The sequence below is a fragment of the Panicum virgatum genome, chromosome 7K (assembly GCF_016808335.1).
Source record: "Panicum virgatum strain AP13 chromosome 7K, P.virgatum_v5, whole genome shotgun sequence".
In the NCBI taxonomy this organism is placed as follows: domain Eukaryota; kingdom Viridiplantae; phylum Streptophyta; class Magnoliopsida; order Poales; family Poaceae; genus Panicum; species Panicum virgatum.
In genome coordinates, this window is record NC_053142.1 from 24668812 (window position 1) to 24681887 (window position 13076).

The 13076-nt window shown below is 46.3% G+C and overlaps 1 protein-coding gene across 1 annotated transcript; it reads left to right on the forward strand.

Moving 5' to 3' along the window:
- The first annotated feature begins 964 nt into the window (after positions 1-964).
- Positions 965-8885, forward strand: LOC120640594 (sister chromatid cohesion protein SCC4). The gene is made up of 10 exons (XM_039916471.1): positions 965-1727; positions 1822-2290; positions 3114-3152; positions 6465-6586; positions 6868-7014; positions 7142-7231; positions 7333-7457; positions 7700-7905; positions 8126-8250; positions 8452-8885. The coding sequence occupies exons 1-10, from the start codon at positions 1032-1034 to the stop codon at positions 8638-8640; spliced, it is 2208 nt and encodes a 735-aa protein (XP_039772405.1). The 5' UTR covers positions 965-1031; the 3' UTR covers positions 8641-8885.
- Positions 8886-13076: the final 4191 nt, after the last annotated feature.

Consider the following 13076-nt stretch of genomic DNA (forward strand, 5'->3'; position numbering starts at 1 on the left):
ATCCTGACGTGAGGGAAAAATCGCCTCTCTCTTCTGTTCACTCGAACACTCGAGAAGGCCCCTCATCACCACTGTTACAAATAGATTTTAAGCAAGCACATGCATCAGAAGTGTTGAATTTCATGCATGGTTAGGGGGAAAAAAGCTTTAACCCCTAAAGGAGAAAGCTAAAGGATGCTTGAGTGATTGGTGGGCTCACAAACTTGAATTTGGCCTTGTTTGGTTTGTCCCCAGAAGAGACTAGAAGACATTTTGACCATCTATTAGGGCTGTCAAATAAAAACAGTTTACAAAACCAACTCCAGGACCCCTACGCTAGGAACCTTGACGAATCTAATAAGCCCTTTGACAACATGATTTAAAAATGGTTACTATAGCATTACTGTAACCAATCATCGATTAATTACTATCATTAAATTTGTTGCAAAAAATTATACCTATTTCTGATTTTTTTTTTACAAATAGACTTTATTTATTTAGTACACTTAATGCGGAGTTTGGAGGAGGAGGCCTCGCTAAAACGTTTTGATTTCACATTTGTTGAGGTTTTCGTTTCCACGCTTACACTTAGGGGTGGTAAAGGGCCCAACATTTTGAACTAGAAAATCTAAGGATCGGGCCCTAAAAGGGCCGGGCATATGTATTTTTGAACTAAAAATTTTAAGGGCTTTATTGGACTGTGAAGAGGCTATTAGGGCCATGGACCATTACCACCCTACTTACACTCTGCTACGTCGACCTTGGGTTTGGGCCGAAGTCCCAGCTCCCAATCTGCAGGCCCCCCCCCCCCCAACTTTCCCCATTCGAGTTCGGAGGAGCGGCGAACCGAACAAGAAGAAAACGGGACGGAGCACGAACGACCCCCGTTGAAGACGGCGCCGCCCCCAAACCCGCTTCTCCCCGCACTTCCTGCTCCTTCCCCCGCAAGCTCCCGCCTCCTACCCCCAAATTCCCCATCGCCCCCCCCCCCATGCCGCCCGCCGCGCTCTAGTCGCCGCCCGCCCCCTCCCCCTACCCGACCCGCCGCCGCCATGTCGGTCGCCGCCGTATCCGCCTCGTCGGCGTCCGCGGAGGGCTTCCTCGCGCTGGCCGACGAGGCCGATCGCCGCCGCGACTTCTCGGCCGCGGCCTCCTGCCTCGAGTCCGCGCTCCGCCCGCCCCACGCCGTCGCGCTCCTCCCGCTCGCCGAGGCCCGCGCGCGGCTCCGCCTCGCCGCGCTCCTCCTCGCGCCCCGGGGCTCCTCCCCAGCCCCGCGCGCCGGCGCCCCCGCCGCCGCCAAGGCGCACCTCGAGCGCGCGCTCCTCATCCTCTCGCCGCTGCCCTCCGCGCCGCCGCGGCTCAAGCTGCTCGCCCACTCCCACCTCGCCGGCGCCTACGCCGTCCTCGGGGCCGTCCCGTCGCAGAAGCACGTGCTCCACCGCGCCCTGGGCCTCCTCGCCTCCGCCTCCGCCTCCGGCCTCCTCCAGCGCGGGCCCGCGCTGCTGTGGACCTGCAATTTCCAGGCGCAGCTCGCGTCCGCGCTCACCGTCGACGGGGACGCCGCGTCGGCGCTCTCCGCCCTCTCCGCTGGGGGAACCGCCGCCGCCGAGCTCGGGAGCCCCCAGCTGGAGCTCTTCTTCGCCGCCTCCACGCTCCACGTGCACCTCCTCTGCTGGGAAGACAGCGCCGCGGTGGAGAACTCCGTCACTCGCGCCACACAGCTCTGGGATGCGCTCCCGGCCCAGCAGGTAGTTGCAGATTTGGGTTCCTGATAATGCCGTAGACAGCAATAACAAGAGATGATCTAATGTTTGTGTGTGCTTGTTGCTGATTTGGATGCAGAAGGAGCACTGGGTTGGGCTCTTCTTCTACATTGAGCTGCTGCGGACCTTCTACCTGCTGAGAGTCTGCGACTACAAGGCTGCCTCACAGCGTGTAGATCGGCTGGACACAGCTGCGAAGAGCGAGTTGCAGAGAGGCCAACACATTAAGGAGCTTGCCAATGAGCTCAGAGCAGTGGAGAGGACGCTGGGGCAGCCTGGTTTGAAGGAGCGGGAGAGGTCAGCGCTGTCACACAAGCAGAGGCAGCTCAAGGCTCAGTTGCGGGCGTTGTGCGGCTATGATTCATTGGCTGATGTGCTGGATTATGGGGATAAGTTGCTTTTGGCACCACCGCCAATGCATGGGGAGTGGCTCCCGCGGACTGCTGTGTTTGTGCTCGTAGATCTCATGGTCGTCATGGTGAGTCGTCCAAAAGGAATATTTAAGGAGTGTGGGAAGAGAATAAATTCAGGACTCCAGCTCATTCTTGGTATGCGCTGCTGATTTCAGTACTCATTAACGAACTTTTAGCCGCTTCTTTAGATGTGAGAAAATTGACTATGACGGTTACTAGATTGTTGACATATTTACTGAAGCGTGTGCACCTTGAGAGGTACTCTTTTTAGGGAGGTGCCACCTAATCTATCCTTTCATTTAGAAGAGGGTTACATAGCTATTTTCTTGTAGGATTTATTTCACCAGGCACATGCATATCTTAACTAATGGTGAATTATTAGATACCACTATAGTTATAACACTTACTTTTTGTGAGTGCGCTTGGCAGGTTATAGATTTCCCCATTACCAATTCTTGCTTTGCCCTCGCAAACCAGTTAAAACTTTCCCCACTTCTGCATTTTTTGTTTGCATGTATTAATTTTTGATGCTGGAGGTGCAAATTCTGAGAGTGGAGAGGACAGTGTTGTTCACGGCGTGAATCTTTTTATTCAAATAATTCTTTGATTATTCTAGAATTACCACAGAGTTATTGTGACTGTTTTACAATTCTGTCGTGAATACTGTTAATCTCACATATAATGTTCCAAATGAGTTCTCTTTTTAGCCCGCTGTTGTCTATTTGAGTGTGGTTAGGTTCCCTACACAAATATAATACAAAGACCTAAGAAAATATCAGGTCCAAATGGTTGAACTAAATGGGTATGTACTGAGTTGAAGTATTGATTTTTTTATGGATCTTCTAAAACTTAGAATTTAGACAGAATTTTTCTGGTGCATGTAAATCTGAAAAATCCTAATCTTGCCTTCTCCTATTTTGTACTTTATTTATGTGTGTTCACATATTGTTTTCCACAGATGAACTTGTGAAGCTTGGCATTGTGGATGGTGTGACAGGTAATTACTTTTGACTAACACATTTACCCTTTTTAGCGTTACAGCCTTATTTCCATGTTTTAGAGATCACTACCCATGATTTTCACCCTGTCAATAATAGAATAATATTGTACTATTACTTATTTACTTATACTCTTGCTAACCGTTGAACCAAACTTATGCCATAAACTTAGTAATTATTTACCCAGTTCGAGCCATTGTAAATGTATGCAGAGTTTGTAACCACGCTGCATTTGTTGCCCCATAATGTTGAAGGTCCACACTTGTCGGTACCCCGGGACCAGGGTACCCCCTCCTACTGCGTCTGGGCAAGGACTCACGTAGTTATCCTAAACTACGCACTGAAGAGCAGAGCAACCGGACCCCTACGGTCCGGAGTCCACCTCGCCGGGCCAACGGCCCCGGACCTGCTCTCTGCTCGGGGGAGGGTCCGGTGACGCCACGTGTCCTAGAGAAGGCAGCGCCCGACGCAGATAGCCGGGGGTCCCCGGAACCCCCATGCCATCCGGACCCCCGGCGCGCGGGGAACCAGCATTTCACCCAGGAGGGGTCCGGAGCCGCCACGTGTCCGCGGGCGTGGGCACGAGTCTTCCGCCGGAAGACTCGCCCACCCACCGCATTCAATGCGGAAGGCTGAGGCGTGCTCTGCCGCTGCAGAGCACGGGGCAGCCTTTGCCAGACTCCACTATTGGTCGCATATTACCAAGGTGCACAGTGCAGCCGCAGGCGCCGCGTACACGTGCACGTTAGTCTGCTGCATTAAATGGATACGACAACACGTCTCTTTCCATCATGCCGCCTACGCCGCAAGCTACGCGGCATGAACAGCATGCGTGGCGCAGCCTACCCGGCTAGCTGCAAGCGCCGCACCAACGTGAAAGGGCAAGATCATGCCGGTCAGAGGATCTGCGCCGGTCAGTGCATCTATGCGGACGAGGCAGCGAAATCCCGAAATAGGATCTTCCCCAGGCGTAGCCCCATAATAGTGCTAGGTGTTATGTTATTTAAATACATCCACATTGGGCCCACCTGTCGGGGTCCCAACGGCTATGTACGTGCCTCCCTTTGACTATGAAAGGGGGAGCACACACTAGTCTCAGGACAAGTGGACTCAGACTCTCTCCCTCACACTCTCAGCTCACCAGCTAGAACCACTCTCGAGCAATCTCTTGTGAGGACAGGCAATACAACACACAGTGGATATAGGGTATTACGCTCCGGCGGCCCGAACCACTCTAAACCTTATATGTTCATCGTGTTCTTGCCAGATCGGACTAATCCTAACTCCTTCCCGAGTTCATTCTCCCTCAGGGCTTAGGCAGGTGCATTCTGCCACCCGGCTGGGTTTACCACCCGACAACACTCATCATTAGTTTCATTTTATTATTGTTTTTGTCCTAACAATATTCAGTTATATACTTTTTTTTTTGGCAACTCACAATTGGTTGCATTTTTAGGTGCTGATGAGTATGATTGCTAGTACTTATGTTGACCCTTTCTCATTCATATGGTCATCCTTTCATTTTCTTCATTCTTTCTTTCTTTTACCTTCTCTAGACAGTGGAGGTATAGAGCCCCAATGGCCCACGTAACCATATGTGTAAGATTGTGTATAATGCGTGGGGTATATTGCTTGAGCCTCTTGGGCTGATTATATAGGAGTACATGGCTTGGAGGGCAAGTAGCCTCTCATAGAGATAAGGTTATCCCAAGATTACAATCAATCCTAAACTAACCATATCAGGAGTTGCCTAATGTACTTTAACATCCCCGTGTAGTCATAACGGGAGCGCGCAGACGATGAGACTAGAGAACATGTAACATTGTGTATAATGCGTGGTATATATTGCTGAAGCCCCTTGGGCTGATTATATAGGAGTATATGGCTTGGAGGGCAAGTAGCCTCTCCTAGAGATAAGGAAGGTTATCTCGGGATTTCAATCTATCCTAAACTAACAATATCCGGAGTTGCCTAATATACTCTTAACAATATGGTTGATCTCTGTTCCAGCCAATCACCTCAAACTCCAATACCCCGATACGCCGGTGCATGGGCGTATCCCGTATCGGATACGTATCCGATACGGATACGCCATCGATACGTCACCGATACGTATCGGAGGAGTATCGGAAAAAATAAATAAGAAAAAAATCGGATACGTTATCTGATACGTATTGCCCCGCCGTTGCCACCACGTCCTCGCGCCGCCGCGGCCCCGCTCCGCCGCCGGATCCGCCCGCGCCGGGGCTGGATCCAGCCTCCCCGAGCGCCGGCCGAGCTTGAGGGAGAGGGAGAGGAGCCGCCGCCGCCGTCTCTCGAGGGAGAGGGAGAGGAGCCGCGTGCCGCCGGATCCGCCCGAGCTCGAGGGAGAGGAGAGGGAGGAGCCTCCGCCGTCGCTCCAGGGAGAGGGAGAGGAGCCGCGCCGCCGCCGGATCCGGAGAGGACTGGCCCCGCGCGGCGGCCGGAGCAGGAGGGGAGGGGCGGGGCGGGGGCGGGAGGGGAAGGAGGGCCGGAGCAGGAGGGGAGGGGAGGGGCGGGGGCGGGAGTGGGAGGAGAGGCGAGGGCCGACGAGGGAGGAGCAGTGGCGGGGGAGGCGGTGGGGGTGCGGGAGGAGGGGAGCCGGCGGTGGAGAAGGCGGAGAGAGAGAGAGAGAGGTGAGTCGTGCCCGCGAAGGAAGCCAGCGGAAGAGGACGGGGATGGAAGGGAAGGAAGCGGACGACGGCGGGGCTGACGTGGAAAGGAGTTGGAGTTGCGAGCGGGTTTGTCCTGCTCCGGCGGAGATCTGTCTAGAAGTGGGTTTGTCCTGCTTGGTGGTCTCTTGGACTGGGTTTTTTTAGTTTCTTCTCCTTTCTTTTTCTTTTCTTTTTTATTTTCCTTTTCCTACCATTAATATGTATTAATATTTATTTTATAAAAAATTACTAAAACGTATCCGCGTATCGGGTTTTTTGAGAAAATGACGTATCCCCGTATCCGTATCGGCCTGATACCGATACACGTATCCGTATCCGTGCTGCATTGACCTCAAACATAAATAGAAAACGAACAACTTTTAGATGAAAGGGTGGATTATGTCCTAATGGATGTTTTTCTTTCTGCACTTTGTACTGCTAGGCACTTTAGTTAATGTATTATTGCACTTATTCCACATATGTGAGTCTTTTTTATACCCTATAAAAGAAATAAATATTACCAACTTGGGTCTAACTTGTGTTCTGGTTCTCCTGTTCCTTTCATCTTGTTTGATTTGTCTTCACTTGACTCGTGTAGTCACTAATCTATTTTCATTTTACAACTGGCATACTATGCAGAAGTAAATTTGGAACCCTCAACAATATGGACAGCTGGGCTGTACTTGACGCTTTTACTTCAGTTTCTGGAAAACAAAGTTGCCGTGGAACTGACAAGATCAGAATTTGTTGAAGCCCAGGAGGTAAACACAAAAGTAGATCATGTTTAGCTAGCATGTTATGCTTCTGTTTTATATGTTTAACTATTGGATTTTTATTGCTTATTGTTAAATGCACTAGTACTATGCCTTTTGAAAATGCTTGTCCATTTATTATGCACATCTTAGTACTACCAATTAGTTTATGGCGGACACATGATACGGTTGCCTAATTTATATTATATGCAGATTATGGATTTGATGTAATCAGATTTTGTCATTCTTAGCTATAGCTTACTCATTTTGTTTTAACCACCTTTCTGTAGGCTTTGGCACAGATGAAAAACTGGTTTGCTCGTTTCCCAACAATCCTTCAAGGATGTGAAAGCACCATTGAAATGTTAAGGGGACAATATGCACATTCTGTTGGTTGCTTTGATGAGGCTGCTTTCCATTTCCTTGAAGCAATGAAGGTATTTTCGGCTATCTTCTATATATCCTTTCCATGATAGCCAAAGCATAAACATGCGGATGAAAACTGTAGAGTCTTGCTATAACATGTCAAGTCTGTTGATGTTAGTTTGCTGTTGATGATCTCAGCTGACAGAGAGCAAATCAATGCAATCGATGTGCCAAGTCTATGCAGCAGTGTCATACATATGTAAAGGTGACGCAGAATCGTCTTCACAGGTATGTTAGAACTTGATAGAATATTACACTTTTCTACCTGTCTTCTGTTGTTTCAAGCTAGCTGACTATACTGAATATTGCTTTGCTGTTTTATTCCTTAGGCACTAGAATTAGTTGGTCCTGCTTATAGAACAATGGACTCTTTTGTTGGCGTCCGAGAGAAGACCTGTATAATTTTTGTTTATGGACTTCTACTTATGAGGCAGCATAATCCACAAGAAGCACGGTAAGTGTAATGACTCAGTATCTAGTGAACAAAAGAACACTATCAATGGTTTTGCATGTTGTGTGACAGGATTAGGGCGCACATACATGATATGTTAGCTGTGGTCTGCATTATTTGTCCTACTATTGTCTTATCACAGCAATTTTATTTTGCCTTCTGAGCACATTGTTAGCATGATTGTAAATGCATTCCTATATATATTTTGTCGATGTTTAATGCTTATACCGTTATACTTGATGCAGGAATCGCCTTGCAAGTGGTTTGAGAATAGCACACCAACAGTTGGGTAACATCCAATTGGTTTCTCAGTACCTAACAATGCTGGGCACATTGGCGCTTCAGCTACATGATGCAGGACAAGCTAGAGAGATCCTGAAGTCATCATTGACCTTAGCTAAGACGCTATTTGATATTCCAACGCAAATTTGGATCTTGTCAGTATTTACAGGTATGCCATATATGTTATGTTATGCAGATATTCCAACACAACTTCTATAAGACATGATCTTTGTTTCCTTTCATAGGCTTGGTAATTAATATTGTCCTATGCATATTCCGAAAATTGAGGTTGATGTAAACTGTTGTCTGATTGAACAACCTTGTTATTAAGTTGCGTCATATGCATGCTTTTAAACTAGAGGTTGATGAAAACTGATTTCTGATTTCAGAGTTATATCGAGAATTGGAAGAGAGGGGGCATGAAATGGAGAACTATGAGTATGAAAGGAAGAAAGAAGATGATCTTCAGAGAAGGCTTTCTGAAGCTTATTCTCATGTTTTTCACCAGGAGCTGGTATGTTAGTCTAGTCGAGATGTGAAGTTAAGATAGTTATGTGCTTGCGTCAACTCACAAAATGGCAAAGTTTTCGAGCCCTCTAAATGCAACCATAACCAGGGAAATGCCATCTGTAGATTTTATCATGCATTTATAGCCAGTGCTTATCATATTTGCACTTCGCATATGCATCATTGCATAACTGGAGCTCCCTTTCAGGTCGAGAAATCAAGAATCCAGATTCAGCCGCTACATGACATGTCAAGGATGCAATCGGAGATGGCTGGCCCCACAGCCAATGGTGACCTTGACATTCCTGAATCTGTAGGGCTCTCCGCTCCTCAGCCTTCCCTCAAAAGGCTTGTGGAGCAAGGTTCAGCAAGGCGCAGCACAAGGCGGCTACAGTAGCGAAGTAGCTTGACCTGGCACCACCGGGGCCGTCGGACTTCAGAACGGGGCGCCGAAATAGTATAGTACTAGTCCTTGTCGGATAGGTGTGGCTGATGACATGTAAATTATGTGGTTTTAGGTTATAATTTTTTGATTTATTGTGTTAATTATTTGCATCTTCTATAAACATTATGGATTTAGACTGTAATCTGAAAGAAGTTCTGTTGCAGCGTATAAAAGTTAACATCGGAGTTTTAAGGCCTCGTTTGTTTTTTTTTTCAGTTTAAATCATAAGTCCCGTCATGTTTAAATAAAAATTAGGAGTATGTATATAGACTTATAACAAATCTAATTTTATAAGTGTTTAAACAAAAATTAGGAGTACGGAATATATAGACTTATAACAAATCTAATTTCATAAGTGGTGACTTAATTACGAGATGAGTCTACTAAGATTAATTAGTTCATAATTTGATTACTAATTGTTACAGTAACTATTTGCTAATTATGTATTAATTATACTTAATAGATTCATCTAGAGTTCTAATTACAATTTATGCAATTAGTTTTATATTAAGTTGTCATCCGAATATTTGAATTGACATTCAAATATTTGATGTGATGCTACTTAAAAAACCAAATGAGCCCTAAGTGAAATAGTTTTCGAGAAGCCAACGCTGACTTCTGGTTCTTGATGTCTCCTCCCTCCATCCCTAAATAACTGTCGTTCTCGCTTCCCGAGAAATGATTTTGATTACTTTTATATAAAATAATAGTAATATTTATGATATATAATTGATATCAATAGATAATCTTTAAATCTAGTTTTTTTAACAAATTTATTTAGAGATATAAATGTTGTATACATTTTCTATAAATTTAGTCAAACTTGTGGCACAAAAACCCAAAGCAACGTTTAATAAGGGACAGAGGGAGTATGTATGATGTATTGCATTGAGCCTTTAGAACGAATATATAGGAGTACATGGCTTGGAGGGCAAGTAGCATCTCTTAGAGATAAAGGAAGGTTATCTCGGGATTACAATCAATCCTAAACTAATCATATCTAAAGTTGCCTAATCTATACCTATATCTATATATATTAGTAAAGCGAGTAAGGTTTCCATCTTAATTTTTTATTTGGTCTGCCTATGTTATTGACAGGTGGGATTAGTCCATCCCGTATGCGAGTCGGACCAAGTCCCTCCGCCCACTACTTGATCACATAGATCCCTACAAACACCAATACATATCCGATACTTATACCAACATTGTCTGTAGCAATACACAGGCATAATTGCCTAGTATACTCTAACATGCATCCTACGAGGGCACTGTCCCCGGCAGAGATTGATCACCCTAGGGCAGCGGGAGCAAAGGCCTAGGGTTTGTAACCTAGTCTTGTGATACCATGTAAGATTGTGTATGATGCGTGTGATGTATTGCATTGACCCTTTAGGGTGAATATATAGGAGTATATGGTTTGGAGGGCAAGTAGTCTCTTCTAGAGATAAAAAAGATTATTCGGGATTACAATCAATAATAAACTAACTATATTCGGAGTTGCATAATATATTCTAACAATGCCCATACAGATCTCTCGATCTCCCTAACGCCTGAAGGTGGGATGTTCTAGGAGCTGCATGGTAAGAACATCTCCAATAGTTTTCAATTTTTTCTCCCCTAAAAAATAGTTCCCTATTTTTACTCCTAGCAATGTGAAGTTTGTGGCCCCACAAGTAATTTCATAGGAAATGCCAAGGAGGAGGAGCGATCGGGAGTGGAGAAGCGGTGCACATTTTTACGCATATAGAAACTATTGGAGATGCTCTAAGGGAGCTAGAAATGGAGTGTTGGAATTGTGAATATTCGAACCACAACGCAATGGAGCTAGAAAGATTGGTCAAGTACTTCTTAAACCTAATCCTGATTTCAGCTTGTCTTTGGATGTGGTGTCATTGGGATCTGTCTTCTTAAGACTGGGCCTCTTTCCACCAAGAAGTGCCACCGTTTTCTTGTGAAGTGCCTCATCTGTCAACTTCCCTGAACCAATCTCGCAGAAAGTAGAACTTAATTAGTTTCTGATGACTATTAGAGAGATGTTTGGGGGAGCAGCAACACAACCAAGGCAACTCTTGTCGGAGCAAGAGGCTTTTCTAAAGCCCTGTTTTTTGTTGGGCATAAGTAGGCTCCTGGAATCTGTTTCATCTTTCTTGAGTTAGCCAGACTGCTCATCCTTTTTGTTATATTATTGATTTTTCCTTGTAACTCCTTGTTGGTTTCTACTTTTTAATATGCACACGTAAAGTGTACATGCCGCATGCACATATAAATATATTAAACACTTCTTTTTAGATTCATAAAAAACGCATAATAGTACTATTTTTTATCCAAATGACATAAATAACATAACAAAGTCATATAATTTATCTGAATATATTATGAAAATAAAATTTTAATTAAGTAGCCTAATTAAGGACCCTTCAACCCATTGAAACCACCAAGCACATATTTAAACCTATTGAACCTATTTTTAAATGTTTTGTTTTTCATTTTCCATCAGACCACTTAAAATTAAGATGCCGTAACAAAACAGATGACCAGAAAACTATAGCCATATATGATTAAAAGTTAAAAGATTTGCAATGATACATTTAAGAATTACAGCTCCGGCAGCGTGCCACAAGGGTATCTTAGACCAGTTTCACTGGGAATTTCATAAACACAATTATCTAGACTGAGGACTAGGTAACTGTGCCAGATGAGTTTCATGGTTATGAAACTCTCCTTACATCCCATAAAACTTTAGCCTTCTCTCCTTGCCATGTCAGGAAAAATGATGATATTTAATGACATGAAACTCTCAATGAAACTCCTATTGAGACGGTGGGAGTGTCATCGACACAGTTACCTAGACTGAAATTTTAAAAACTGTGCCAGTAGAGTGTCATGGTGATGACATTCCTCTCACATTTCATGACATTTCTCTCCTCTCTTTATATTATTAGTAAATATTAGCAAATTTAATGTCCATAACACTCTTATGACACTCCCATTGAGATTGACATTAGCTGCCAATGCGGGAAGCACGCTGTGAGCGTTGATCGACAAGCGGATGTGGCGGTGACGACGCTGCGATGGTTGGGATGGAAGTGGGAGAGGAGCTCGGGCGTCGGGAAGAGGATTAAGTGACTTCAACAAGTCATGTTGCTACATGCTACTTACCTGCCTGCATCCACCGTACAAACCTCATCCAGCGGTTGGCTGTAATTTAAGCTTCGTCCTTCCTACCAGTACCAAGCAACTCAGGGAGCTCGCTCGGTACTCGCCGCGCTCATCTGCGCCGCCGCAGACTCACTTCCCCCGCATGGAGCATTGGAGCCACGCCTTGATGCACTGGAGAAAAGGACTGCACGACCAGGATGTCGACGTCATGCCGCTGAGGTGAGGGAGGTGTGGGAGGCCTGTTGCTGCCAGGCGCAGCGGAGGTGGGCCATCATGCCGCAGCAGAGAAGTCGGAGGTCGTCGCTGCCGCCTCGTTCAGGATCCGTAGGCCCGGCCGCGGCAGCCACGAAAACCTGCATTCATGTTCCTATGGCCAAATGAGTACTGCGCGCGTACGTGCCCCTATTGTTAGGAATTGGACTGAATTAACTTAAATTGCTTGAAGGGATTGGCAGAATTGGTCATGAGGAGGCTATATAATGGATCAATTTTTTCTTTCTCGAATACGCGCGCAGTGTATCATTGTATTAAGACGAAAAAGAAATTGGGTAGTGTTCGGTTACAACCCAAATGGAACAGACTTCATATGAACACAAGCCGGCAAGCTAGCTGAACACAACACCAAAGATAAACTCCTACATGAACTACTCATCACATCTCGCACAACCTAAACGACGAGCTTTAAGTGTAGCCCTTAGTCAATGATCCATCCACAAAGGGAGAGCTCTCGCTCTTATTCTTCAACATCGGAAACAAGTCCTGCAATGCGTCCACGTGGTGCGCCGGAGGTTCGCGAAAGAAATTCCACCGGTTGCTTCGCCGAAGCCGCCAAGGGTAGAGACGCGCCAACCTCACCAAGTCGGCGCATCAGGAGCACCGCCCCTCGCTTAGCCGGCTTGACGGCCGAGAGAGGGTCCAAGGCTTGGCGATGGCTTCGCCTGAGGCCAGATGCCTCAGACGAAGGCAAGTGAGGAGGCGCGTCGACGAGGACAGGATCAACTCGACGGCGATGAGACGGTTTGTCCACAAGAGGCGGCATAATATTCTTCGCAACATTGCTGATGAAGTCCTCCAAGGCCGCGGAATTATCGTCCTCCGATGCTCCAACCGTGCCGGTTGCCTCCTCAGACCTCAGTAGTAGCCGGCAACACAATCTTGGCCGATGGTGGCACCTCCACAGGCAGCACCACTACAGCTGGCACCTCGGCCGATGGTGGCACCTCCCCAAG

Excerpts from the sequence above, each read along its gene's own strand:
- LOC120640594 (XM_039916471.1), top strand. The coding sequence starts at position 1,032 with ATGTCGGTCGCCGCCGTATCCGCCTCGTCGGCGTCCGCGGAGGGCTTC. Across the intron at positions 1,728-1,821 it reads ATGCGCTCCCGGCCCAGCAG|AAGGAGCACTGGGTTGGGCT; the intron begins GTAGTTGCAGAT and ends ATTTGGATGCAG. Across the intron at positions 7,906-8,125 it reads GATCTTGTCAGTATTTACAG|AGTTATATCGAGAATTGGAA; the intron begins GTATGCCATATA and ends TTCTGATTTCAG.